Source organism: Marmota monax, unplaced genomic scaffold (assembly GCF_021218885.2).
Source record: "Marmota monax isolate L192 unplaced genomic scaffold, Marmota_monax_Labrador192_F-V1.1 WCK01_AAM20220418_F8-fsc00022, whole genome shotgun sequence".
Taxonomy (NCBI): Eukaryota; Metazoa; Chordata; class Mammalia; order Rodentia; family Sciuridae; genus Marmota; species Marmota monax.
The window spans coordinates 27,407,853-27,435,175 of record NW_026695215.1 but is presented as its reverse complement, the minus strand read 5'-3'; the positions used below and the strand labels follow the sequence as shown (position 1 = coordinate 27,435,175).

Below are 27,323 nucleotides of genomic sequence, written 5' to 3'. Positions count from 1 at the left end.
AGGAAGGTCGACTAGTGGAGAAGGAAAGCTCTGAGTGGCAGTTGCAAGGACAGCCCACCATTCTCCTCACACTGGCCCACATCTTTCAGCATTTTGCACCACTCCTGGTAAGAGAACAACAGGGAGGAAAGAAGCAGGCCATACTAGTTGTGCCCATGGTAGAAACCTGTACCAGGACCTGCAGTGCTCAGGTGTAGGAGGTCCAGTAGCATCACGTAGCAAGTCCGCCACACAACCAGAGCCTTCAGACTTCAAGTACAGCACTTGGGGAGGAGGGGACACTTCCAGCTGAGTGCATCAGAGGATGTTATGGGAAGAATATTGAAGGGTAATGATGTTGTAGGCTAAGGAAACTGCATGTGCAAAGCCATAGAAGGGTTGTGAGGAAGTGGTTCTTCTTGTCTCTAATTCAGACCCCAGAAAGGCACTTCTGTGTCTTAGGGTTGCATGAGGGGCCCAAGATTGCCTGAGGCCTGACCCTTCAGTGTAGCCTTGGCCATATGCCAGGCAGGGGTTACCTGAGCTGAGCTGAGGGCTGCCACTTCACCAATGCCTGCCTTTCACACAGCGCAAGGTGTATCTGGTAGAGGCTGTGCTCATGAGCTTCCTGTTGGGCATCATGGAGAAGGGCACACCTGCACAGGCACAGTCCCTGGTGCACCAGGTTCTAGACCTCTTGTGGCTCTTCATGGAGGTGAGATTCCTGACCTTAGGTTCAGGCCAGGCTGTTTGGCTCCACTGGGGTGGGAGGTATGGGAAGGGTCTTGGAAAAGGCTCCCAAATGGCTGCCCTAGCCTCTCTCCCCAGGACTACGAGGTACAGGATTGCCTTAAGCAGTTGATGATGTCTCTGCTGCGGCTGTACCGGTTCTCACCCATTGTTCCAGATCTGGGCCTGCAGGTGGGAGTGCCTGTCCCTGCCCTGAGCCCCAGTACCTCACTTGCCTATTCTGAGAATTCCCTCTCCACAGATCCACTACCTGCGACTCACTATCTCCATTCTGAGGCACCAGAAGTCCCGCAAATTTCTGCTTAGCAACGTTCTGTATCCTCCCCTTGCTGCCAGGCAGGCCAGCCATATAGAATGTTCTGGGATAAGCAGAGGCCAGAAAGGGCAATGTCCCTATATCCAGGGGCCCCCAGAGAGGCTCAGGACTAGAACTGAGTCCCTGGCCCTGGACCTTCTGAGCAGAGCAGGAAAGGTAGAGTGGAGGACTGCTGAGGCCTGCCTCGCTTGAGCAGGGCTTTCCAGGTTACCGTAGACTCTACAGCTATGTGGGGGTATGGGAGAGGCCCCAGGGTCTGTCCTCTTTAGCTATAGCTCTGCATTTTGTGTCTATGTTTCTTTGCTCTAAGGAGGCAGAGCCTCTGAGTAAGAAGGAGAGCCTAGCTCTGGGTCCCTGACCAGGAAGCCTAAGCTTCTGGCCATTTTCTTAGTTTGGGTCTTCCAGCCTCCAGAAGGCTGAAACAAAGCTGGGAAACACAGGGTCCAGAGTTGGGGACTTCAAAGAGGTTCCCAGGTCCTCTCTCTCTAGTCCATCCCACAGTTGTCTATTCCTGTGACAAGCCATCCACAATTGTCTATTTCTGTGCACCTGCTGGATATCATGCAGGCTTGACAGCCATAGGTCTTTCTTAAAGCTTATGATCTGGGGAGATAAGCACATAGCAGCAATGGCACTCTTGGTAGTGGACACATCAGGGTAGGCTTCCCAGAGAAGGCTCATGAGGGTTTGCAGGGTGTCCTTTCGTGAGCTGAGCCCTTCCTTGACCACCACTAGCTTCGACGTACTCCGGTCTGTTGTCTTCTTTTATATCAAGAGTCCCCTGCGTGTAGAGGAAGCTGGCCTGCAGGAGCTAATTCCTACCACCTGGTGGCCCCACCGCTCCAGCAGGGAGGTGGGCAGACCCCAAGTAGGGTGGGCAGTGGTCATGGTGAGGGCTGGCCCAGGTTACCAGAACCGCCTGGCAGTTAGCACATGATGCCTTTTGCCCAGCCCTGGTCCCTAGAGTCCTGGGGAATGAGGATGGAGCTTTTTTGTCTGAATTAAGACTGAGTAAGATCCCAGTAAACCCTGTTTTCCGTCCTCTGCCTCTACCTAGGGCAGAGAGAGTAAGGAGGTAAATGAAGAGACTGCTGAGGAGCGGCTACGGCGGCGAGCCTACGAGCGGGGCTGCCAAAGGCTGAAGAAACGCATTGAAGGTCTGCACCCTGCTTCAGCCACTGGGTAGGGGGTGGGGAATTTGTGTGTATGTGTTTGGGAGTACTTGGCAGTGACCCCATGCCTGGGTTGGACTGGGAGGACCCTGGTGGTGGAGGAGGCCTGACCCAAACGTATCCCTCTTCCATCCCTGGGAGCCTGAGAACTGTGTTCCCACTGCATTCCCAGTGGTGGAAGAACTACAGGTCCAGATCCTGAAGCTGCTATTGGACAATAAAGATGACAATGGGGTGAGTGACTCCAAGACCCCTGTGTGGGTCTCTGATGGGGAGGGGTACTTTATTGGGACCCAAACCCAGATGACAGGGGCTGGCTCGTGGGAAGTTACAGCATTGAGCTCTTTCAGTCTGGGCCAGCATTCTCAGCTTATTTTAGCCTTTTTCCCCTTTCCTTAAAGGGTGAAGCTTCTAGATACATCTTCCTGACCAAGTTCCGAAAGTTTCTGCAGGAGAATGCCAGTGGCCGTGGGGTAGGTGTCCTCCAGGGCAGCCCTCAGTGGACTGCTGGCTGGTTATGTTGTAGGGGCTGCACCCTGGACTTCTGGCACCCCTCAGCCTGCTGTATCTGTGCCTTATCCTGCTCTGTTCTCTGCCACCTTTCCCTCCTGGGATCCTGAGCAAGGATCTTGGACAAGAAATGGTCTGGGCTGTGGGCTAGCACTAATGTTTTGGGTCCTCTGCTGACAGAACATGCCTATGCTCTGCCCCCCCGAATACATGGTCTGCTTTTTGCACCGGCTCATCTCTGCCCTCCGCTACTATTGGGATGAATACAAGGCCTCCAACCCCCATGCTTCCTTCAGTGAGGGTAAGTAAAACCTGGCCCCAGGTCAGAAACACTAGAAAGAGTTAATACTCGTGTTAATGTGAAATGCTGAACTGGATGTAGGAGGCTGGTGGGAGTTGCCCCAGCTTCCTGCCCGTTTGATTCCTTCCCTACCTAAGGCTTCTCCACTTGGGGCTTCAAGGGCTCTGTGTTTCAGGACCATTGAGCCCATGTTTTTCTTACTATCCCTATAGGCTCCTGCTAGGTCTCAGTACTAGCCTACCCAGCTCCTTGTAGTCCTTTGTAGGGATACCTTTAGTGGGTTCAGGGGGACCCTGTGTTTGGGTTGTAGTTTCTCCAGGGGAAAGTGGAAAATTTACCCACACTGAGTTGGGGATATCTCATAAGTTTGGGGTGGGATCCTCTCTGCTTCTGAGTGGCTGGCTATGCTAGACCAGAGTAGAAGGGAGTGTCATCCTACTAAGTCCTGATTGTTGTCCCGGCCTCCCCAATTCCTTGTAGAAGCTTACATCCCACCCCAGATCTTCTATAATGGCAAGGTGGACTACTTTGACCTGCAACGCCTTGGGGGCCTCCTGTCACATCTTCGAAAGACCCTCAAAGGTACGTGCAGTTTCTTGGGCAGTGAACAATCCCATCTAGCCTGGTAGGGCTCTGCTGTGGGTGCTGACCTCCCCTATTCCCACCAGAGGGCGCCCGAGTCTCTCCACACACTCAGGGAGCTGCTGATCTGTCATGCCCCTGATCTTGAGTCTGGTACCCACTCCACTGGAAGGTTGGCAGTGCACTAACGAAGCAGAGGAGAGGTGTACTGATGGGACCATGGGATTTTAGCAAGGTAGGGCTGTTCAGGTGCTACCTGAGCTGCCTTCAGGGATGGGCACAGATTGCTCCAGTGCTGAGGGCTGAGGTGTAGGGTACACAGGACAAAGAGTTAGAAATAGCTCAGTGTAGCCAGGATACAAACAGCAGCTGGTGTGCTGGGGAGTAAAATGTGAAGTAGGGAATGGTGAGAAATGAGACAAATGTGAGGGCCTTGGGTGCAAAGCAGGTGTGGACCCATTCCAGGGGCAGCTTTGGAAGGCTTGGACAAGGCAGGGAGTAAGATTGGGGGCTTTGTTGTAAGAATCTCCCTCTGCCTGCTATGGTATGGAGGACAGAGTGTGGGAATTGAGAAAGATGTCAGGGAGGTCAGTTGTCCAGGCAGTGGAGGAAGAGGAGAAAGGCATAAGTGAAAGGAAAAAGTAAATGGTGATCCCAGTCCTGCCAGAGTTTGGGTCACTAGGGAATTATCATGGAAAAGGACTGCAGGATGACAAGTTTTGTGTTAGAGATGCTCAAGGAGCAAGGCATGGGTTGGTTCTGTTAGCTGTTGGCATAGAGATGAGGAGGAGCCTGGGATGAGGCTTGGCACCCTGGGAAGTGTGCAAAGTAGGGCAGAGGCATAAGTAGCCTGGGACCTACTTTTTTTTTTTTTTTTGGTACTGAACCCAGTGTGCTTAACCACTGAGCCACATCCCCAGTCCTTTTTATATTTTATTTAGAGACAGGGTCTCACTGAGTTGCTTAGGGCTTTGCTGAGATGCTGAGACTGGCTTTGAACTCAAGATCCTCCTGCCTCAGCCTCCTAAGCCACTGAGATTACAGGATTGCACCACCACATCCTACTTTTGTTTATGGGACAATCAGTGTAGGAGAGGCCCTGGAGAGCATGATATCACAGGAAACACATGGGGACCAACAGGAGGGTGTGATGGGGAGTGCCTCCTGCCACTGATTACTGTGAGATGAGGAGCCCTTGGGGTGCAGAGAAGCCTGGGTTTCTCTTGGCAAAGGGCAGGCATAATAGGATCCTGCAAGGCCTCCTTCCCAGCTTGCCAGTGTTTTCACTATCCTGGACTGTTCTGCCCATGGCCCCTCATCTTACCCCTGGCCTGAGAACCCTCCTGTCCTGACATTCCTTCCAGATGACCTTGCTTCCAAAGCCAACATTGTGATTGACCCACTGGAACTCCAGGCAGCCACTATGGATGACCTGGACGAGGATGATGAGGCAACCCCAGCTGGGACCCAGGTGTGGCAGTAGGGGGCTTTTGCTTTATCATCTATGTGGGGATGTCATACCAGGCTGCTTCTCCGCCATGAAAGGGTCTTCTTACCAGGCAGGTTCCGTTGCTGTGGGTGGAGGCATGAACTTTTCATTCCCATTCACTACCCCCAAGAATCAAGGAAGCTGTAAGTGGGCCTTGGTCCTGGGGGGCTGAGTAGCCTCTGGCCTCCTCTCTCTACCGCAGCGCCCCATGCAGGCCCTGGCCATGGGGGGAGCACTGCCCTTGCCCCGGCCTGGCTGGCTCAGTTCTCCAACCCTGGGCCGAGCCAACCGCTTCCTCAGCACAGCAGCTGTGAGCCTCATGACCCCACGGCGGCCTCTGAGCACCTTGGAGAAAGTGAAGGTCCGCACGCTGAGTGTGGAGCAGAGGACCCGTGAGGACAGTAGGTGTTGTGTGGGGCCTGAGGGATCTTTCTGTTGTGTACAACTCCCCATCTTGGGCAAAGCCAAAGTATATCCCCATCCCCCACTCTGCCCTGTAATCTGGCAGCATCCTAAGGGCATAGGAAGAACAGTCTGAAGGCAAGAAATCAATGCTACAGAAATAGGTCCTGCCACTGTGGGGCCTTGCCCTGCACCTCATTTCCCTTTTATATTGTTACCCCTGCGGGTCGCTCCTTGGGTAAGGAAAGGGGAGAGAGGATCATCTCTCCTGCTGTAGGAGAAAACCAGGATGCCCCTGTCTTGACTCTGCCCTCCCCTGACTCCCTAGTTGAGGGCAGCCACTGGAATGAGGGCCTGCTGCTAGGACGGCCCCCTGAGGAACCTGAGCAGCCCCTCTCCGAGAACTCACTGCTGGAAGTTCTAGATGGTGCCGTCATGATGTATAATCTCAGCGTCCACCAGCAGCTAGGCAAGGTCTTGCACTGTTGGTCTATGCTTGTTGGGTGCAGGGTATTCTGCATGGCGTGGTCGGATATGTATGTGCGCATATGTCCATGTGCCAGCAGGGGTGCCTATTGCAAGACTGTGCACGTGAGCACATGGCACAGCAGGACTGATTTATGCCTTGCCTCTGCTGCTTAAGGCTGACTTAGTTTCCTTTTGTGGGAGACTGACCAGGCCTAAGGTTGGGAAGTTGATTGTACTGGAGTCTAAGCTGAGTCTGAATAAGCCTAAGGTACCCAATAGTCACCCTGGACATGTCCAATGTTCTAGATGGTTGGTGTATCTGATGATGTCAATGAATATGCGATGGCTCTGAGGGACACGGAGGACAAGCTTCGCCGGTGCCCTAGGCGGGTAAGGCCTAGGCAGGCAGGCAGGCAGGTCTTGGGATGGCAGGTAATTGCACATGGGCAGCTTGCTTACTTGGGGTTCCCAGGGCAGCCCACGGAGAAAATTTGGTTCTGGGGCTGCCCCTTCAGTTTTTATTCCACCCCTGCCCTGACCATACCAGGGCAATGAGAGGCTGGCAGCAGGGATGGCCATAACCTGAGCCCTATCAACCAGCTGCAGCCTGGTGCCAAGGTGCCCCTGCTCCACCCCCTTCCCCCCCACCATCCATTAAGTGCTGACATTCACTATGCTCCTCATCAATTATGGATCTACCCTGAGTGCTTCCTTGGCCACTTGCAGAGTCAGCAGGAAGCAGGCCTGGCTTCCCCCACTCTCAGAATCCCTCTGCTTGCCTAGCCTGGGTTGGGCTTCCCTGGTAGACCTCCTTACCCCCACTGTTAATAGAGCCCTGGGCCTGATCAGCTGCTTAAGCTGCAGTTTTGGCATTGAGTCTCTGCGGTGTTCCAACCAGGGCCTTACAGACCCCCAGCTGGGCCTCAATTCCACATCCTGAGGGGACAACCATGGCCTTGTTCTGGACTTGCTTAGGGTCACCAGCCAGTCAGTGGCAGAGGAGTTTTGAAAGTGAAATCCAACCCCTTACTTACTCCTGGCACTAGGAGGCTATGTCCTGATGGTCTTCCTTTCTTCCTGGGTGGCAGAGGAAGGATATCCTTGCAGAGTTGACCAAGAGCCAGAAAGTTTTCTCAGAAAAGCTGGACCACCTGAGCCGCCGTCTTGCTTGGGTCCATGCTACCGTCTATTCCCAGGTGAGTAGGCATGGCCTTAGCAACTGACTTCTTCCCAACCTCACTATCTGGCTATGGGTTGGGCAAGGTTATGCCAGACCCTTCAGGCTCTCTGCCTTTTTGGGCCCTGGGACACACGAGTCCCTTTAGAATCCCTCCTCCCACCCCATGCCATTTCCCCTGTGCCTCTCATGCCCTGAGGGACCATTTCTGACCGCCAAAATGTTCATGAATCCTTTTGGGAGACAAGTTCTGTCTCTACATGCCTTTCTTTTTTTCCTTGTCCTTCCTCAGTCCTGGACAACGCCTTCTCTCCTAGCACATTAGGGCTCTGTGGTCCTCCCTGAGTCTTCCCTTCTTCACTTGTCATCCACAAGGCTGCTGGCCTGCTCATTTTCCTTCACTTGCTTATTCATTTAATAACATAAATCCAAATGCTAGAGTATGCCAGATGCCATCTTTGACGATGAGTACACACAGCAACTAATCAGAAAGATGAGCCTCTGCTCTTCCAGATACTGGACCTGGTGGGTTACTTAAAGGGACTCTGCACTCCTACTGGGACTGAAGTTTGACTCCAGCCCCAATCCCAATCCTTCCCATTTGTTTCTTTTTGCATCTGTACTTTCCCTCCCACCAGTAGGATATGTGTGTGCACATGTGTCCACATGCCGGGCTGTCCCCTAGGCGTGACCCTGCTCAAGAAGTAGGCAATCAAGGCTTCTGGTGTCCCCATCTCCACTGTGCCATCTGTGCTTTGGTATTTCTCCTAGTGGCATCTTCCCCAAATCTAAACCACTTCCATCTCTTGTTCCTTCCTCTTATTGCGGAAGGTAACTTTTGCCTTCAGCCCCATGAAGGTGATCAGGTCAGGGAAACTTCCTTTTTTTCCCCACCACTAGGATTTCATACCTGCCTACTTCCCTAGACAATATGGCCATCCTCTCCCACACTGTCTTCTCAGGACACTTTCTTTCTTTTTCTTTTTTTTTTTTTTTTTTAGTTATAGATGGACACAATATCTTTATTTTTATTTATTTATTTATTTCTATGTGGTGCTGAGGATCGAACCTAGGGCTTCACGTGTGCAAGGCAATCAGTCTACAACTGAGCAACAACCCCAGCCCCTCAGGACACTTTCTTTCTTCCCTCTCCACCAACATTGTTTTTATAACTGTAGTAAAATATACATGACATAAAACTTATCTTTAGCTGGGCACAGTGGTACATACCTGTAGTCCCACCTAACCTTCTGGATAGGTAGATTGCTTGAGTCCACAAGTTAGAGACCAGCCTGAGAAATGTAGTGAGACCCCATCTGAAAAAAATTTATAAAATTTATAATCTTTTTTTCTTTTCAGTGCTGGGGGTGGAACCTGGGGCCTTGCTACTGCTGGGCAAGCTCTCTACTACTGAGCCACACCTCAGCCCACATCTTTTTTTTTTTTTTAATATTTATTTTTTAGTTTTAGGTGGACATAATATCTTTATTTTATTTTTATGTGGTGTTGAGGATCGAACCCAACACATGTCAGGCAAGCGCGCTACCACTTGAGCCACATCCCCAGCCCCATCAGCCCACATCTTGAAGTTATTTTTTTTAATATTTATTTTTTACTTGTAGTTGGACACAATACCTTTATTTTATTTATTTACTTTTATGTGGTGCTGAGGATCAAACCCAGGGCCTTGCATGTGCTAGGCGAGCGCTCTACTGCTGAGCTACAACCCCACCCCTTAATTTATTTTTAATTGTTAAGTATACTCACATTGTTGTACCAATCTCCAGAGCTCTTTTCATCTTGCAAAACTGACACACCTATTAAATAATAACTCCCCATACCTCTTTCCTCTCAGCCCTAGTAATCACCATTCTACTTTTTATCTCTGAATTTGATTATTCTTAAGTATCACATAGGAGTAGAGTCATACAGTATTTGTCTTTTTGCAGCTGGCTTATTTTACTTAGCCTGATGTCCTCAGGGTTCATCCATATTGTAGCTGGTGTTAGAATTTCCTTCCTTTTTTAAGACAGAATGGTATTCCATTGTATGTATATATCACATTTTGTTTATCCATTCATATTTAATCATAGACTCTTAGGTTGCTTCCACAGTTTAGCTATTATGAATAATGCTGCTGTGAAAGTTGGTATACAAATACCCCTTCAAAAACCTGTTTCCAGTTATCTTGGGTATATACCCAGAAGTAGGTATATACTGGGTTATACGGTAAGTCTATTTTTATTTTTATGAGGAGCTGTCATGCTATTTTCCATAGAAGCTGCGCCATTTTACATCCCCACTGACAGTACACAAGGGTTCCAATTTTGCCTCTTGCCCGAGAACACTTTTTTTTCATGGTAGCTCTACTAATGAGTGTGAGGTAGTAACTCATTCTAATTTGGATTTGCATCTCTCTAATGACTGGTGATGATGAATACTTTTTCATGAGCATAATGTACATCTACATTATCTTCCAAGGAGATTTATCTGTTCTTGTCCTTTGCTCATTTTTTAAAAATTATTTATTTATTTATTTAGTTAGTTAGTTTTAGGTGAACATAATATCTTTATTTTTATGTGGTGTTGAGAATTGAACCCAGTGCCTCATGCATGCTAGGCGAGCGTGCTACCACTTGAGCCACATCCCCAGCCCCTTTGCTCATTTTTGAATTTTTGTTATTGTTGAGTTGTAGGACTTTCTGTATATTCTTTTATCTTTTTTTTTGTTTTGTTTTTGTATTGGAGATTGAACCCAGGTTTGTTTAATCACTGAGCCACATCCTCAGCCCTTTTTTTTTCCCCCTATGTTGCTAAGTGCAGTAGGGCCTCGCTAAGTTGCTGAGGTTGGTCTCGAACCTGTGATCCTCCTGCCCCAGCCTCCAAGTCATAGGTATGTTCCACTATGCCTTACTCTGTATGTTCTTGTTATTGACCCCTCACCAGATATATAGTTCACAAGTATTTCTTCCCATTCTGTCGGTTGTCTTTTCACTCTATTGATTGTATCTTTTGATACAAATGTTTAGTTTTTATACAATCCATTTTATCTATTTTTTTTCTGTTTGTTGCCCGTGCCTTTGGTATCATATCCAAGAAATCTTTGCCAAATACAATGCCATGAAGCTTTTTCTCTGTGTTTTCTTTTAAGAGTTTTGTGGGTTTGAGTCTTATGTTTACATTTTTTATCCATTTGGGTTAATTTTATGGTATAAAACAAGTGTTCAGTTTTATTCTTTTCCATGTGACTATCCATTGTTCCTAGTGCCATTGGTTGAAAAGACTGGCCTTTTTCCATTAAATGGTCTATGCCAGCACCACACTGGTTTGATTACTATGGTTTTGCCATACATTTTGAAATCAGAAAGTATGAGACCTGCACAACTTTGTTCTTTTTCTTGAGTATTTTGGCAACTCAAGGTCCTTGAAATTCCATATGAATTTCTATTTCTAAAAAAAATAATAGTAGGGATTTTAATAGGAATTGCATTGAATTGGTAGATTCCTTTGGGCAGTGTTGACATCTTAACATATTAAGCTAATAGTTCATGAACACAGGATGTTTTTCTACTTATTTGGAATTTTTTTGGGGTGGTATCAAGGATTGAATCCAGGGTGCTTAACCACTGAGCCACATCTCCTCTTTTGTATTTTATTTAGGGACAGGGTCTCACTAAGTTGCCCAGGATGGCCTCCATCTTGTGATCTTCCCACCTCAGCCTCGTTGCTGGGATTACAGATGTGTGCCACCACACCTGGCAGAATCTTTAATTTCTTTCAGCAGCAACATTTTATAGTTTTTGTAGAACTTCAAGTCTTTTGCCTTCTTCAAGTTGTTTATTCCTGTTTTTATAAATGGAATTGTTTTCTTGGTTTCCTTTGTTCATTGTTAATAAGGAAACAATTGATTTTTGTGTGTTGATTTTGCATCCTGCAACTTTTCAGAATTTGTTTATTAATTTTTTTTTTTTTTTTTGGTACCAGGGTTGAACTCAGGGATACTCAACACTGAGCCACACTCCCAGCCCTTTTCTCATATTTTTATTTAGAGACAGGGTCTCACTGAGTTGCTAAGTGCCTCGCTGTTGCTGAGGCTGGCTTTGAACTCACAATCCTCCTGACTCAGCCTCCCGAGCCACTCGGATTATAGGTGTACACCACCGCACCTGGCTCTTGTTTATTAATTCTACCAGGTGTATGTATGTGTAAAATCATTAGGATTTTATACATGTAAAATAATTTTACCACTTTCTTTCCAATTTGTATGCCTTTTATTTCTTTTCTTGCCTAATTTATTCTGGCTAAGATTACAGTACTTTGTTGAATAGAAGTGACAAAAGTGGCAACCCTGTCTTTTTCTTGGTCTTAGAGAGGGACTGATGCCAGGCTCACTATTGAGTGTGCTGGCAGATGTAGGCTTTTCATACAGAGTCTTTATTATGTTGAGCTGTCTTCTTTACCTTTGCATCTTTAGACTCACTCATCTGTAATTTTGAGAAGTTCCTTTCATTATTAAAGGTCCTTGGCCCTGTACCTACCTTCAATCCCCTCTCTTCTTTCTCTGTCTTAGTCACCTTATCTTCCCCCACCTCTTGGCCCAGCAGAGGCTCTTTGACTCCTCTGATATAGTCCTGCCAAGTTCTCCCCCAACCTTGCTGGCAATTTCTTTCACCATTGATTAGACCCTTAGGTATATTATTGCCATTGTCATCCTCACCTCAGATTCCATCTTCCCTGGCCATCTGTGGTAGCAAGATGCCTACTGCCCTGAGTGGGCCCAGACGCATACCTCTGACTCCTTGATTTTATCTCCTTGGGTTGTTGGGTTTTGGAGCACCTCAGAGAGCTGGTATCAAGTGCAGATACTGTAGTTCCACTCTAAGAGGTGTATTTGCTATGGTCTGAGCTGGGGCTGGGGGCCTCATTCTGGCCTATGTCCCTTTCTATGATCCTAACACAGACTTATGGGAGCCACATTGTGGGGAACAGTGCCCTCAGCAGGTTTCATCTCTTTTCTGTGGCCACTCTTCCACTAGCAGTTATGTTGCTCCCCACTTTTTCTTCTTTGATCTCCAAACCAAAATTTACTTGCCTCTTTACATAATTTTTTTCGGGACACCACCAGGTGCCTCACGCTCCTTTTCTCCTAAACCACACTCCCCTGTGCTCTGCACCAGACCTGCTTCTCCTCTAGTACTTTTGACCTCCATGGAGGCTCTACTACCACCAGATGTGTGGGTCCCCTTCTTGGTGTGACATGTCCTTTGCTTCCGTATTTTATTAGTGCATTCCCCTTGTCATGCAGTCATTTTCTCTACCATTTTGGACCTGGGCGAGACTGGTATCCTCATTAAGCTGTCCCCACTTGTCCCTACAGCCCCTTTGTGCACTGGGCAGTGCTTCAACTCAGACTTGGTCATATCATCCTCTAGCAAACCAGAATTCCTGTCAGGGTCATAGTGCTGCACTCTCCAGTTCGGATGCTTTCCTCTTGCCAACTGAGGACTTGATCACCCCTGCTTGAGCTGCTGCTCACATTTCTGCAGTCCAGCTCTCAGTTCTGATGTCATTGTCCTAGTGAGGCATTACCAATTCCCAGACCAGATAATGTATCCAGGACCCTTCCAGTAAAAAACCTAACACCCTGTGTGCCTCCTGCAGGAGAAAATGCTAGACATTTACTGGCTACTGCGTGTCTGCCTACGGACCATTGAGCATGGTGATCGCACAGGTTCCCTCTTTGCCTTCATGCCTGAGTTCTACCTGAGTGTGGCCATCAACAGCTACAGTGCTCTCAAGAATTATTTTGGTCCTGTGCACAGCATGGAGGAGCTCCCAGGTGATGGGACCATTCAGGCTGGGAGGGGATAGAAAGGGGCCTTTAGTGTGACTCTCAGGAGCCCTGATCTAAGCCATATGTGGCCTTGCAGCATACATCCACAGGACAGAGGGAAGGTTGGTTCTATCCCATGGTCCTCCCTGTATCAAGTTCACATTTACACTATGCCTTGGAACCTGCTTCTCCCTGCTACTGGAGGGAAAATAGATGGTGCAGTGGGACCCCTGGTTTCTTCTTCCTGATGCTATTGAGCAGCCTTGTGGCCCCTCACCCAAGCACCCTGACGCTAGTCACAGTATGTGGCAGTGGGTCAAGGACAGACTATTTATCTTTGTAAATTATAGCAGGAGGTGGGGCCCTGCTATAGCCACAGAGGATCCTGTGCTTCTTCAAGATACTGATTCTAGGCTGGGCCTGGCATTTGGTTTCTGGATCAGGCTGTGTGAGCTGCCAGGCCCCAACCCTGCCCTGCCCAGGCCTTGGTGCAGGCTTTATCTTCAAAGACACAATTGTGAGTGTCTAGTGACTTTGATTGCTGAGTCAACAAATGTGTGTGTTAAAATGAGTTTGAGTCCAGTTTAGGCCCTCCCCCCACAGTGAGTCTGTGCCTTACCTTCCCCAACTGCTAGTTTGAGTGCTCTACCCAATGTCCCCAGGTGCCAACCCAGGTCCAGATTGGCTTTTGGAGCTAGCTCTGGAGCCTACTACCCAAGCCCACCCACTCTGCCAAGGGACATGTCTGTTCCCGGAGCCCCTGCTCCCAGCCAGTGGTTTTCTCTGCCCACCCTTGCAGGCTATGAAGAGACCCTGACTCGCCTGGCTGCCATCCTTGCCAAACACTTTGCTGACACACGCATAGTAGGCACTGGTGAGGTGCCCTGCAGAGGGCCCAGGGAGGTGGGGATGGGATGGCACCTCTGGTGGGCTGTTTTCTGTGTATATTGTGGCATGGGGATAGGGCTTATGCTGGGCACCTGCTAAGGCATGGCCTGTTGTGGCAGACATTCGAGACTCACTGATGCAGGCCCTGGCCAGCTACGTGTGCTACCCACACTCTCTGCGGGCTGTGGAAAGAATCCCTGAGGATCAGTGAGTAGGGGGTTGGGGAATCACACCCTGTCCTGCACAGCACTTTTCCCCGACTCACCATGTGTCTGCCACCCCTCACCCTTACAGGCGTATCGCCATGGTGAGGAATCTCCTGGCACCCTATGAGCAGCGGCCCTGGGCCCAGACCAACTGGATCCTAGTGCGGCTCTGGAGGGTAAGCATGACCTTAGGGGGGCTGCTGAGGCTGCCTTTGGGGGGAAGGTAGCTCTTTCCCACTGACCTCAGCTGGCCCCACCCCCAGGGCTGTGGGTTCGGGTACCGCTATACACGGCTGCCACACCTGCTGAAAACCAAGCCAGAGGATGCCAATTTGCCCAGCCTCCAGAGTAAGTATCCAGGTTGGGCATATTCTGCCTGGGAGCCTCCTGAGCAAAAAAGCTTGGATTGCCCATTGCTCTTGGATTCTTTCAGACTCTTCTGCTCCTACCAGCCCCACTTTTGGACTTGTGTTGGCTCCAAACTCCATTTGTCCCTTGGGGCTTACATTTTTCCTGCTTCTTCCCAGCTTAAGGATGCTCTGGGACTACTCCCCCTCACTCCACAGTTCCATTTGTACCCCTTGGGCCTGTTGCTTTGCAAGTGTCACAGTGAAAAGGTGCCATTTTTACCCAGGCTGCTGGAGTAGACACTCTGTCCCTTGCCCTCTATGCCAGCTCCTTGACCTCCAGGCTTGTCACAGCACTGTGTGCTTCTGCTCCTTCTTTGGTATCTGCTGGTGCCAGACAAAGGGCTTAGTTTAGGCCTTGCATCCCTGAGGCAAGATATGCATAGGCTGGAGATTGGCCAGAGCCCCAAGGGATGATCATGGGGCTTCCTGGAGTAAGAGGCGTTTGGTTGGGAGCAGAGCCAGTGTGTGGTCTCTCTCCTGTGTCCTGCAGTCTCTTGAGCTAGAGGACCTTCATTAGACCTGGCCCAAGGCCTTAGTCTGACCAGCTTATACCCACTGTTCTCACCATGCCTATCTCCCATTGCAGCCTGTGCTTTGGTCTGAGAAATGACCTCTGAGAGGCTGAATGCCTTAGGCAAAGTCACACAGCAAGTCCTTGCCAAATATCTCAGACCTGCCTCTAAGGCAGAACTGAGCTGCAAGTGGAGAATAGCAAGGGGGCCAGATCTGTTCTGTGGCTGAAGGAACTATTGATTTGCATCTAGAGGAGTGGTGAGATATGCTGAGACAGCTGCAGCTGAGAGCTCTAGTTACCACTGTCTGTCAGCCCAGACTTGGCACCCACCACCTCAGACACATGTCAAGGAGAGGCCAAGGGCAGCAGAGGAAAGTAGAGGACAGCAGGGCCCAGAGTAGATTCTTGGAGAATCTGGCCTCAATGCTAGTGGGGAAAAGTCTAAGTTGCTCTATGTCTGGCCCTGTCTGATGGGCATGTGACTCAGAACTTGCTGGGGTTAGGCTGCAGCTGTATAATTGCCCTAGGCCTAGGGTGGATGATGTGGTATGGGGCTGGACACACTTGCAGCTTTTGGTTTGCCCCAGAGAGGGAGGGGACAGTTGAGCTCTAATCCTCAGGTAGTTCTGTACCCTGACCTGCATGTTTCCCAGGAGCCATCTTTCTGTTCTTATACCAGTGGGTGAGGACAAAGGCAAACAGGCAGGAATACTGTCCTGAAGTCCTTGATAATGTGCCTTCCCATCCGCTTGCAGAACCCTGCCCCTCTACCCTGCTGCAGCAGCACATGGCAGACCTGCTGCGGCAGGGTTCTGATGTGGCACCCAGCTTCCTCAACAGCGTCCTCAACCAACTCAACTGGGCTTTCTCTGAGTTCATTGGCATGATCCAGGAGGTAGGCCATGGTGGGGCCCTGTGGGCCAGGGTGGTAAAGGGACCAAGGTGTGGACCTGGCTTGTAGCCAGGCCTCTGACTGCTGCTTGCCTACCTGTTGGCTGCACAGATTCAGCAGGCTGCTGAACGCCTGGAACGAAACTTTGTGGACAGCAGACAGCTCAAGGTATGTGCCACCTGCTTTGACCTCTCAGTCAGCCTGCTGCGTGTCTTGGAAATGACCATCACACTGGTGCCTGAGATATTCCTTGATTGGGCCCGGCCTACCTCTGAGATGCTGCTGCGGCGTCTTGCACAGGTGTGTCCATCTAGGGCAAGGAGGGTAGGATCCTGGGGATACCCCACTGGTGAGCTTGTCCATGTACCAACAGGCTCCTGCCCCCACAGCTGCTGAATCAGGTGCTGAACCGTGTGACAGCTGAGAGGAACTTGTTTGACCGTGTGGTCACCCTACGACTACCTGGTAAGAACCTAGATGCCCTGCACCCCTGTACAATAGGCCTTGAGTCCTCTGCCAGGAGCATGATGCCCGATTCTCTATTCTGCACCATGACAGCCAGGCTCAGCACCCCGAACCCAGCTTGGCCCTTCTGTAGAGTGGACAGAGAGAAGGGTTGATAGCATCAGTCAGGCCTGGAGCCTCTGCCACAGGAGCATGAGGGAGGTTCATTTTCTTCCTTCCCTCCCCTTAGGCCTAGAAAGTGTGGACCACTACCCTATCCTTGTGGCAGTGACAGGCATCCTGGTACAGCTCCTGGTGCGTGGTCAAGCCTCAGAGTAAGTGTTGGAGACTATGGGCTCCCATGGGAGCTGGGCAGGACCTCCCTGTACCCCAGTTTCCTTATCTTATAAATGGGCCTCACTATCAGGTTTTAAGGTAGAGGGAAGGTGGTGAGATGTAAACTGCTTAAGTAGGTGACAGTGGCAGCTGCTCTGGGTTGAAGAATCAAGGACTCAAGCAGGACAAAGTGCCCTGGCTTGTGGCCATTCCTCTGGTAGCAGTGGGGGTATAGGGCAGACCATCCTTTGATGGCCAAGGCAACACTGCTAGATCAAGAGCCAAGCACATTACAATGCTGCCTGTCAGTGAAGGCCTCAATGAGCATGGATTACCTTTATTACAAAATTCCATGAACAGCAGGGTCCAAGACAGCCATGGGGACTCGTAGCTCAGCCCCCACACCTGAGGGGCTCCCAGAACCCCTTCCCTGCCTCTCTGCAGTGGGAGTGGTGAGGTGCACATGAAGCCAGGGCACCGCCTCAAACCATTAGGCTGAGAACAGTGCCAGCCTTTAAAAGGCTCCTGCCCTCAGGGACATCAAGTTCCATCTGGGCCCTCTCAGCTTGCCAGGCTTTTTACTGCTGTGCCGTGAGGCCATGGAATGAACTTTGCCTTGAAATGACTGATGGAGAAAGCAGGGCCACTGTGGCTGGGGCTCAGGCCAGGTCCCCAGGGGTTCTCCTTCCTAATGCCTGCCCACCAGACTGTGCATGCAGTTGTGAAGCTTTCAGAAGGTTGGCTGCTGGTAGTTGGGGGAGTGCTGTGTCATCAGAGGGAGGATGTTTCTTCCTTTCTCCAGGAACACGGGCTGGAGTTGAGCTCTCCATCATTTCCCCTGTGAGACCCCTGCCCCAGGTATGGGAAGGGGAAGGTGGTGTGCTTTGACTGTTCTGTATCACTCCTTCATATCTGCTTCAGCCACTGAAGGGGTTCCTAGGGCTCTAATGTAAGACCTTTTCCAGATGGACTTGGTCCCCCATCCTTAAGGGACATTGGGACAGTAGGAGGTCCCAGGAAAGGAAGACACTAGCAGGTTCTGCTGGGGTCTGGGGCCTTGGGGACCCATGCTAGGCAGAGCAGGAGGAAATTAAGAGACTCTGATTCTTCTATCTATGAATAGGGCCATTGTGGTTCAGGTAAGAACCACAAAGGAAGCTGGCGGACCAGGTACAGTGCTTCCCACTAACACCTGGCAGTTCTCAGTATGGTAGCAGGGAACAGAGCAAGCAGCAGGAGGGTCATGGCCTGAGTGGAGGGCACTGGGCAGCCTAGGTCATCATGAGACCTTCTGAGCCTGTGGAGCTAGCAGATTCAGAGCCAGCCATGAACCGTAGGCCCATGGTATTGCTCAGATCGAAGTCCTCAGCTACAGCCAGCTGCACACGCCCGTTGAGTCCTCTCCTGCCAGGCTCCAGGAAGACCACATGCTTGTGGACACTGGTCTTGCGGCTGGGTGCATCTGGTGGCGTGGCACTGAGCACTGAGGATTGTGCACTCAGCTCCTGGAGTGAACTGGGTGCCCGGGGCCAGCGGCGACTTCGACAGGCTTGGTGACAGCAGCGGAAGCAACCGTGGCAGGGTGGTGCAAACAAGTATAGCAGCACCAGTACCAGGCCCACTGCGCAGCCCAGTAGTGTGGTGAAGCCTGTGTTGAAAGCCTCAGGCTCCAGGCGTGGGAAGTGCACACTCACATTGTACTCAAGTGTCTGGTTGTGGTGCAGGTGGGGCCCAGTGGCCAGGCACACGAAGACACCAGCATGTTGCTCCTGCACTTTGCCTATAGCTAAGCTGCCATCCGCCAGCACTGCAATGCTGCCATCTCGGGATCCTGGTGCTACAAGCAGTTCGTGCTTAGGTGAAACCCAAGCAATGTGCACAGCTGGGGCGCTGGTGTTGCAGTAAAGCCTCAGGGACCGACCCACCTGTGCATGCAGCTGCTCTTCAGGCTGCTCTAGGCTGGTAGCTGGGGCAGCTGAGCAGTTCTCAAAGATACGGCTGTGCTCAAAGAAGCGCACGCGGGATGTGGGTACCTTAAAGGCCAGGCACGTGTACTCACGCGCAAAGTCTCGCACCGCACTTAGGCCCCGCTGGTGCCAGCGCTGCAGCAGGTGGTAGAGTCGGCAGTTGCAGGGCAACGGGTTATTATGCAAGTAGAGGCCATTCTTGAGGAAGACTGGCAGTGCGGCCAGCTCAGGGACAGAGACACGTCCCAGCCGGTTGGAGGAGAGGTCCAGGGTGCGCAGGTGGATCGCACCCAGACCGTGCAAGTGGTTGAAAGAGAAGGTCATGAGTTCGTTGCAGCCCAGATAGAGGCGGCTGAGTGCACTCAGGCTGTGGAAGGCATGCTCATCCAAGTGTGCTAGGTGGTTATTGAACAGAAACAGCATCTCCAGTGCCTCAAGTCCATCAAGGTCGTGGGGGCCAAGTGCCCGCAATGCATTAGATGATAGGTCAAGGAGTTTTAGGCCGCTGGCATTATTGAAGACTCCGTGACCCAACGCATCCAGTTCATTGTGGCCTAGGCGCAGGGCGCGCAGCCGGGAGAGGGGTGCCAGCCAACCGGGGCGCAGGCGCTGGAGTGCGTTGTGGCTCAGGTCGAGTTCAGCAGCAGCTGCAGGTAACGTGGCTGGCACGTCCTGCAACCCCAGGCCTGCGCAGATCAGCAGATCAGCAGCACAGACACATTTGCTGGGGCAGTTGTGGGGCACAGCGGGCAGAAAGCCCTCAGGGTCTCGGGTGCCTAACGTGGCGACCGGCAGCATGCACAGCAGGGCACCCAGCAGCCCTAGCCAGGCCATGACGGCGACCATCAAGAATGAGAGCAGCCTTGTGCGGGTCACAGATCCAGGACTCACCCACTCTTGTTCTGGCCCAACAAGCGTGGTGCCGGATGGTCCACGGCCGAGGAGGCACAATGCTGGCTTTACTCAGCTCAGATGGACGTTGCAGTCAGCTCTGTCTCCCCTTGCTTTCTCCCAGCACTTTCCTGGTCGACTTCTAAATAGTCGCTTACAGAAGCCGGCCCAGGGGGCGGGGCATCGGGCTTCTATTGGCTCCCGCTGCAAGGGGCGGGGAAATCACATCCCCTGCCGCTTAAGAACCCCTATGGCCACCAGGGGGGGTATGAATTCACTTCCAATACCCAGCCTTCCCTTAGCCAACAAACCAGAAGAGTAAAAGGGGCAGCCAGGGGAGAATGGTAAACTGCTCCTAATGTTCTTTATTTGAAGGATTATTGTACCATGGGGCAGGTGGACTTTAGGTGTTTTATGGTAGCCCACAAAACTGGTACCTGGGCTGCATGTGATTTCACTGAGACCCCCCAGGACTTAGAAGGTTGCGGCTGGGAGGTGGAAATAAAGGTATTAATGCAATTAGGTTTGGATGGTCACACAACCCCAGGAGCCCCCCAGTGTTCTGATTACACTATATACTCTTCCCTACCTAGGACAGAGAGAGCCACATCAGTGCTTTTGGCTGACCCCTGCTTCCAGCTCCGATCCATATGCTATCTTCTGGGGCAGCCAGAGCCCCCAGCACCTGGCACTGTCCTGCCTGCCCCAGACCGGAAGCGCTTCTCCCTGCAGAGCTGTAAGTGGGCCAGGGGTGGTTAAGGGAAAAAAGATCTGGGACTGTCTGAAGTCAGGACCTCCAAGAACAGCAAATCCCCAGCCTGGGATTATTCAAAAGGCACCAGATTCTAGGCTACATCTGGCCTGACACACCTACCACTATCCCAGATACTGATTATATCAATGCTGAGGAGCTGGCACAAGTGGAGCAGATGCTGACACATCTGACCTTTGCATCTGCCCAGGCAGCAGCTGCATCCCTGGTGAGTGGGACCACAGCACATCCCATGCTACTTGAATACATGTGTGCACACCAATATAGGCATAGCATATCCAACTACCCTTCACTTCCCTCCCTGCAGCCCACCAGTGAGGAAGATCTCTGCCCAATCTGTTATGCCCACCCCATCTCTGCTGTGTTCCAGCCCTGTGGACACAAGTCCTGCAAGTAAGTGGGGCCCCATGGGCTTTGGGAAGGGGCAGTAGGAACATCCAAGACAGTCTTTATCCCCTCCCCGTTGCAGAGCCTGCATCAACCAGCACCTGATGAACAACAAGGATTGCTTCTTCTGCAAAGCCACCATCGTGTCTGTAGAGGACTGGGACAAGGCAGCTAATACAAGCACCACCTCCTCAGCTGCCTAGGCCTGGCAAACCTCCACCTGCAAACCCAGACCCAGGCAGAGACCTATTTATGAGCTTCCCTTGCCCTGTTCCCTATCACCCCCACCACATCCAACCTCTTTGTCTGTGTGTAGCCCCATTGGTAGGAGCCTGGCCGTGGCCCTAATAATGTCTGGGTTTGACTTTCAATCAGGGCCACAGTAAACATTAAATTATTATTCCATACAGCCCTGGCCTGGCCCTTTTTAAGGGAGTGGGGTTTGTGGGGTGTGGCCCAGCAGGGATTCTGCTACTTTATGTCCAAGTGAGAAGGCAGGTGTTCAGCAGCTTCATCCTCATCCAATCCTCCCCAGACAAATAGCACCAAGTCCAGGGCCTTTTGTGTCAAGCCAGTGCTCCTCTTGCTGATGGGGAAATACGGGTTCAGCCAGCCCCAGGCATCCCCTCACATAATGATACGAGGCTCTGGCACTGATTCACCAATAGACTTGTGGGGCAGCACACTGGCTCCGTTGAGGTAGAGCTCGTCGTTAACTATAACATCCTCGCCCAGCACAGTTACGTTCTCCATACGCACCTGGGTGAGGGGGAATAAGACCTTGTCAGTGAGGCAGATGCATTTTCTGGCCCTCTCCCCATCTGGCCCAGCTCATTGGCTTACCCACTGGCCCACATGGCAGCGCCAGCCCACGATGCATGACTCAAGCCAGGAATGGGAACGTATGTGGGCATCCCGCAGCACTGTGCACCGCCGGATGCACACACCATCCTCCACCACCACACCAGGACCCAGGCTCACATTGGGACCAATGCTGCAGTTCTGGCCAATACGGGCACTTGGATCCTGAGAGCAATGGGGAAAATACAGTTGGGCCATTTGTCCCCTAGGGACTGAAGGGATTAATGATGGGCTGGACAAAGGCCTCACCACAAGAACATTGCCCACAATGCCAGGGCCTGAGCATAATCGCTCAGGTTGCTTCTGCCTCAGTGACTGAAGGAAGAGACACATGCCAGTGAGGAAATCCTTGGGCTGACCGATATCCATCCAGAAGCCTGTAGGGAGGGATGCATCAGGGGCTCAGCCCAGCCACAGACCACCCCCACCCATGACCTCTCTGCCTCACCCTGCAGCTCCATGGCATATAGCTGCCCCTCCTTGGCCATAATGGGGAAGACCTCCTTTTCAATGGACGTAGGCTGCAGCTGTGGGAGTGGGCAGCTTGTGAGCAGGGTCATGGTAGTAATGGCCTGTCCCACCCTAGCCCACCCAGCAGCTGTCTTCTACACACCTGGATGCGTTGCAGCACTGCAGGGCTCAGGATGTACATGCCTGCGTTGATCTTATTGGACACAAATACCTGTGGCTTCTCCACAAACCGGTGAATGCGGCCCGTGTCAGCCTCACATACCACCACACCGTACTTAGAAGGCTCCTCCACCTTGGTCACCTGAATACAGGGGGACTTAGGCCTAGTCCAGTGTTCCTAAACCTTTACACATATGCTGTCCCAAGTTTCAGGGATTCTGTCCCAGATACTTAGAAGATACTGCTTAGCTGTTCTCTTATAAGGAGAAAGATCAAAGGGTGGGGGGGCAAGGGAAGCTGGGCTGGGATGTTGCAGGGAATGTCAAAGGAGAAGGAAGACCTGGTCTCTTACCAGGATGGAGCCCTCCTGACCATGGTGCTGATGGAACTGCACCATGGCTTGGAAGGGGAAATCACAGATCACGTCGCTGTTGAGGACGAAGAAAGGGTCTGCAGTCTCAGAGAGCAGGTCACGGGCCAATGCCAGGGGCCCAGCTGGGGGAAGGGAGCAGATCACGGCCTTGCTGGGGATCTGAATCCCTGAATTCAGGCTCAGCAGGTACCACCCTCTTCTGGATGCAAACCCTCCCCAAGGAACCTTCTTGTATCCACTGACCTGTCCCCAAAGGCTCCTCTTCATGAGACATGGAGATTCGGATTCCCAGCTGGAAAGGAGAAGTCACCTCGTTAGGTTCTCCCTCCGGAGCAGGAAGGTGGACCAACGGAACCGGCTAAGAGTCCGTGCCTCACCCTCTGCTCCTGAGTCTTCATTTCTTTCTCCAGCACCTGCGACATGTAGCTCACAGCCAGGATCACGTGATCCACGCCTGCCTGTCGGACAGGATAAAGCCAGCGAACAGGCGGGCTCAGCCGGTAGGTACGGGCACCCCTGACCTTCAGTCGCTAGACGTCCCTCCGCCCAGGACAGACCCCGGGCCTTACCGCAGCAAGGGCCTCCACTTGATGCAGCAGGATGGGCTTATTGCAGAAGTCTACCAGCGGCTTCGGGGTACTCAGCGTTAGTGGCCTCAGCCGAGTTCCATAGCCGCCTACCAAGATCAGTGCCTTCATCTCGCCTGTGGGCGACGGGAGTCAATCCTAGGCTCCAAGGTGCCTGCACCCCGCCTGGCCAACACTGGCCACGAACTACACCCGCTATGTCCTGCCCCACGCCCTTCACCAGTCAGACTGACCAACTCTGGTTTCAATTTGTTCGCCTGGCCTAACCTGACGCCGGCACCCGGCCGCAAGAACACAAGTTACCTAGCGGGCGGTGGACGGCTGGCAGAGTACTCGGACGGCACTAGGCACGTGACCCCAGCGGGCCAATCAGCTGCTGTCTACGTGGCACGGCCGCCAGCGTCGGAGCGCTGGGCGCGGCACTACCAAAGACGTAGCCAATGAGAGCCTGAGTGCGCCAGGCTGCTATGGGGACCCGAAAGAGACTCGCGGGTCACCTGTCTATTGGCGGAACCGAATGCGGAACTGGCGCCAAGGGCGAGGCCTCACTCCCTACGGGAGCTAGATTGGCTGCAGGGTAGACGCTTGTGGCCACGTTTTGCTGTCCAGGGCCCCGCCCCCTGCGCTCCGACCCTGGGAGAAGGGGACTGAAGGAGCAGATCACGCGGCCGGAGGTCGTTGGGGGTGCTGGGCTGGGTGGATTCACCCTGGAGCTGCTAAGTTTTCAGAAAGATACGGACAAGCTACAATTTCTAGCGGCTTTATTTTGACATATACGACCTCAGACACAAGCGGGGTGGGCAGCGCTGGGTGTACAGAAAGGGGCGGGCTCGGCCCGGGCACCCCTCCCTTACACGCAAGGTCCAAGGAAATGCAACTGCGCGAGTCGTGGCCGGAGTCACCTGTAGTATCCAGGCGCAGGCCTCGGGTGGCGTGGACAGGTTTAGCTTCCAGGAAAAAGAAGAGCGGAGAGTGATTCCCAGAATGCGAAGTCTTACATGTCCCCGAGGAGCAAAGGAACCACGTCCTTCCCGGGGATCGCCATTTTCTTCATTAAAATATTTTTTAAATCGGCACAAACATAACCAAATTGTACAGCCGTAAAGTTAAAAGCAGTCTGCATCTAGGGAACGTGCACATGGCCAGGTGAGCGCGTGAGTAGCAGCTACTAAACTAACCCAGGCCTCTGGCCCTTGGTGGGAATCCCCACACCCATTGCACAGACCCAGAAAAGAGAGGGTGGGGTTCCTGGCAAGTTGCTACATTGGTCCCCTTCCTTTTTAAGCACCACCAGTCCCTTTCCACCCCAACCCTGGAGGCGGGGTCTGGCGTTGGCCCAGCCCAGCGAAAATAACAGAGAAGGGTGACCTGAGCACCCCAACCCATGATCCCCAGTTGCACTTTGGTCCTGATTTGGGGATGGGAAGGCAGGGCCTGGCAGCATTAGGACTCTCTAGCCTGGGCCAGGCAGAAGGAGCAGTGGCAGAAAATGTGCATGCACAAGCTTGCCACCACCCATCAAATAATGATTGGGTTTCCAGGTACCAAAAGTGCTGATAAGAAAGGCCCTGCCCTGGGGGAGAAGCAGCAAATTCTAGCCCTTCCACTATTTCTAGTGCCAGGAAAACACAATAAATGAGTACAGCCTCCTGTGCTGAGTAGTACCAGAACAGGGTGGCATCTCGTCCCCAGGCAGTGGCCCCAAATCCTTCTTCTTATCCTCCCCACTGCCAGGGAATATCAGCTACACTGACAATGACCTTTCCCTCTGGCTGAAACCACAGAATGGTACAGGAGAGAAGGTGGTTATTACCAGAGACAGGCAAATTTGTGCCTCCCAGCCCCAAGGAATGGGAACCTGCCCACCACTGGCACCAGGGTTGGAGGGCTTAGAAAGATAGGATCCATCAAGGACCCCATTTCAGAGACTACATCTCTAAAGGCCAGGAATCAGGTCATCAGTTACCAAGGCTTCTCACAAACACAGGCCAGCAGGCTTACCTTTAATGCCCAAATAGGAACATGTCAAAAGAGACAATGACAGTGGCCCTAAGCTTATAGGAAAGGGTGCTAACTAACCTTGGCAATGACTGAGTGTGGTGCCTGTCACCTGCTGGCCACCTTGTGTTAGAGGCAGCAAAACTACATGCCGTTAAAAGGTGGCAGCAAGAATGATTAAAACTATGTGAAAAGGCTACCCCTTGAGTGTTGAGGGCCACACTCCAGGCCCATAGGAAGGGTGCCAGGCCAGCAGGGAAATAACCCTAGTTCATTCTGGAACCAGGTTTAAAAAAAAAAAAAGCACCTGCTGAGGAAGGGCAAAGGGGCAAAAGCTCACCTCAGAAATGAGAGAGAGACTATTTTGCTGAGGAAAGTATGAAGGAAATCAATATACTAACAAGGCAACACCCCAAAGGAAGGCTCCCCACAGTATAGGGGCTGGCAGGTGGACAAATGGACAAACTGATGGACCCCAGGATTATTCAGACAAAGCTCTCAATAGCATAATCTGGGCACCTGCATGCACCCAGGGCCCAATGTCTCTAAGAGCAGACAAGCTTAAAATTCTCCCTCACAATGGGCTGCCTCCTTGAGCTTTGCCTGGGGAAGTGAGAGACCCTGAGCAGACCACAGCCCTTGAGTCCTGGGAGGAGCAGCCCATCCAGAGGCAGCACAGCTGCCCAAGCAAGAAGAGGAAGACTCCCACCCACAGTACAAGAACTGCAAATACTGTATGGTCCAGGGCCCCTACAGGCCCCATGGCCTACCAGAACACACTCTTCTCAGCAAACAGAGTGGTGCCCTTCAGTGAGACAGAAGGGGTTGGCCTCCTCAGGCAAGGGGATCTTGTTGAGAGAAGCTGGCTGGGGTTTTGGGCAGAGGAGCAGGTTTATGTGCTAGGTCCATGGAGAAACCAGGCCTGCCTGCTGCCATAAACTGGCTTCAGCTCAGCTTCATGAATGTAGCCCCATGCCAAAATCAGACCCAAGAAACATGGGTCCAGCTGTGTGCAGTCAGATTTCTGATGACAAGGGCATCTGTTCAAGAGCTGGCTGACACCCACAGCACAAAACTGAAAAGCTCCCAAGAGATAGGGACCAATCCCCTCTTATATTGGGGGAACAAAGGATGAGTGAGCATGGAGGGGCCCTGTACCAGTCCAGGGCTTCATTACACAATCAGCAGGACCCTGCAGACACAGACCCTAAAGACCTAGGTAAGAGAAACCAAAGTCCAAGGGCATCTTGTCTCTGCTGCCAAGCCCACCAGGGGCACCTCTTCCTTCCTAAGTCAACCTGGACACAGCAGTCACAGCCACAGAGCTACGGAGCCTGGCCAAGAGGACGCATGTTCTGCCCTCCTTCACTTTATATATATGGATTCCAGGCTACAGCTAAAAACATTTCTTTTAGTTTACACCAAAGAGAAATATAACCCTTTAAAAGCAAGTCTGTGTGTCCTCACGGCAAGTTCAGAGCAATGGTCCCTGCCTGCGGGTGGAGAGGAAGGGGTCTCGGGGGGCCCATAATTGGGCCTACTGGTTCTCGTCCCGCATCTGTTCCATGATGCTGATGAGATTCTCCAGGCCAAACACATAGCCTCTGTCTGGCCCATCATGCACAGTGGGGTCATCCCGGAAGCCTTTGAATGTGCTATGTGCAAAGTCAATCATGCGGACATCCACCTTAGGTGGAGAGGAGTGGCCTGCCTCGGAGGTGGTGCTGCTGGGGCTGGTACTGGGGCTACAGGGTGGTACCACTTCAGGGAGCCCCATGTCCAGGTGCTTAAGACGCAGCTCAGATCGGCACTCCTTGCCATCATAGATGACAAGCAGAGAACTGGAGTAGAAGCGGTAGGAGGCCTGCCGCTCCAGCACAGCTTTGAGGCCCCGCAGTTTGCTCAGAATAGGCTCAAAGAGGTCACGTCGCAGGTCCAGGCCATTGTGCAGGTACTGGTAGAGAGCATTGCGGAAGCCTTCAATGGAGAGCCCACGGCCATAGTACTTGTTCCTGCAGAGGTAATGCCCTGTGTCCAGCTGGTACACCTGAAACCCCAGGAGACAGACAGGGTGAACACCAGGTAAGTCTGATGAACTTGTGGTACCCCGGGCAAGCACCATCTGGAAAGCACTCTATAACCAACCTGCACTTTATTGCTCTTCCAACTGGAAGGAGGCAGGCCACAT

At 51.9% G+C, this 27,323-nt stretch overlaps 4 protein-coding genes across 23 annotated transcripts in view; 1 reads left to right on the top strand and 3 right to left on the bottom strand.

The window, feature by feature from the left end:
• Positions 1-21,095, top strand: part of Rnf123 (ring finger protein 123) — a 29,545-nt gene extending 8,450 nt beyond the window's left edge. For 4 of the 7 annotated variants that reach the window (XM_046431400.2, XM_046431399.2, XM_046431397.2 and 1 more), the window contains 27 exons: positions 3-107; positions 569-694; positions 808-900; positions 971-1,044; positions 1,781-1,898; positions 2,103-2,202; positions 2,390-2,451; positions 2,619-2,690; positions 2,908-3,028; positions 3,509-3,610; positions 4,975-5,081; positions 5,302-5,500; positions 5,830-5,975; positions 6,276-6,359; positions 7,058-7,165; positions 12,808-12,985; positions 13,779-13,853; positions 13,987-14,074; positions 14,162-14,249; positions 14,337-14,421; positions 15,753-15,892; positions 16,001-16,189; positions 16,279-16,354; positions 16,584-16,668; positions 20,121-20,263; positions 20,413-20,692; positions 20,769-21,095. In XM_046431400.2, coding sequence (XP_046287356.1) covers positions 3-107; positions 569-694; positions 808-900; positions 971-1,044; positions 1,781-1,898; positions 2,103-2,202; positions 2,390-2,451; positions 2,619-2,690; positions 2,908-3,028; positions 3,509-3,610; positions 4,975-5,081; positions 5,302-5,500; positions 5,830-5,975; positions 6,276-6,359; positions 7,058-7,165; positions 12,808-12,985; positions 13,779-13,853; positions 13,987-14,074; positions 14,162-14,249; positions 14,337-14,421; positions 15,753-15,892; positions 16,001-16,189; positions 16,279-16,354; positions 16,584-16,668; positions 20,121-20,263; positions 20,413-20,692; positions 20,769-20,889 — 3,165 coding nt within the window. In that variant the 3' untranslated portion in view covers positions 20,890-21,095. The remainder of the gene's footprint in view (positions 1-2; positions 108-568; positions 695-807; positions 901-970; positions 1,045-1,780; positions 1,899-2,102; positions 2,203-2,389; positions 2,452-2,618; positions 2,691-2,907; positions 3,029-3,508; positions 3,611-4,974; positions 5,082-5,301; positions 5,501-5,829; positions 5,976-6,275; positions 6,360-7,057; positions 7,166-12,807; positions 12,986-13,778; positions 13,854-13,986; positions 14,075-14,161; positions 14,250-14,336; positions 14,422-15,752; positions 15,893-16,000; positions 16,190-16,278; positions 16,355-16,583; positions 16,669-20,120; positions 20,264-20,412; positions 20,693-20,768) is intronic. The other 3 variants (XM_046431403.2, XM_046431402.2, XM_058574889.1) reach the window with 3 other exon arrangements.
• Amigo3 (adhesion molecule with Ig like domain 3) lies at positions 16,991-19,720 on the bottom strand. The gene has a single exon (XM_046431408.2). The coding sequence runs from the start codon at positions 19,480-19,482 to the stop codon at positions 17,941-17,943; it is 1,542 nt and encodes a 513-aa protein (XP_046287364.1). The 5' UTR covers positions 19,483-19,720; the 3' UTR covers positions 16,991-17,940.
• On the bottom strand, positions 19,873-23,485 carry Gmppb (GDP-mannose pyrophosphorylase B). 2 transcript variants are annotated; one of them, XM_046431415.2, is made up of 9 exons: positions 23,371-23,485; positions 22,928-23,253; positions 22,794-22,842; positions 22,530-22,672; positions 22,161-22,319; positions 21,996-22,074; positions 21,797-21,924; positions 21,530-21,712; positions 19,873-21,445 (listed from the first exon to the last, which is right to left on the bottom strand). In XM_046431415.2, the coding sequence occupies exons 2-9, from the start codon at positions 22,970-22,972 to the stop codon at positions 21,314-21,316; spliced, it is 918 nt and encodes a 305-aa protein (XP_046287371.1). In that variant the 5' UTR covers positions 22,973-23,253; positions 23,371-23,485; the 3' UTR covers positions 19,873-21,313. The 2 variants fall into 2 exon arrangements, with proteins under 2 accessions (XP_046287371.1, XP_046287369.1); XM_046431413.2 differs by having other exon boundaries at positions 22,928-23,008; positions 23,120-23,434.
• Positions 23,486-23,881: 396 nt separating this feature from the next.
• The window catches only part of Ip6k1 (inositol hexakisphosphate kinase 1), a 66,958-nt gene continuing 63,516 nt past the window's right edge, over positions 23,882-27,323 (bottom strand). For all 13 annotated transcript variants that reach the window (XM_058574892.1, XM_058574897.1, XM_058574891.1 and 10 more), the window contains one exon: positions 23,882-27,182. In XM_058574892.1, the coding sequence (XP_058430875.1) occupies positions 26,673-27,182 (510 nt within the window). In that variant the 3' untranslated portion in view covers positions 23,882-26,672. The remainder of the gene's footprint in view (positions 27,183-27,323) is intronic.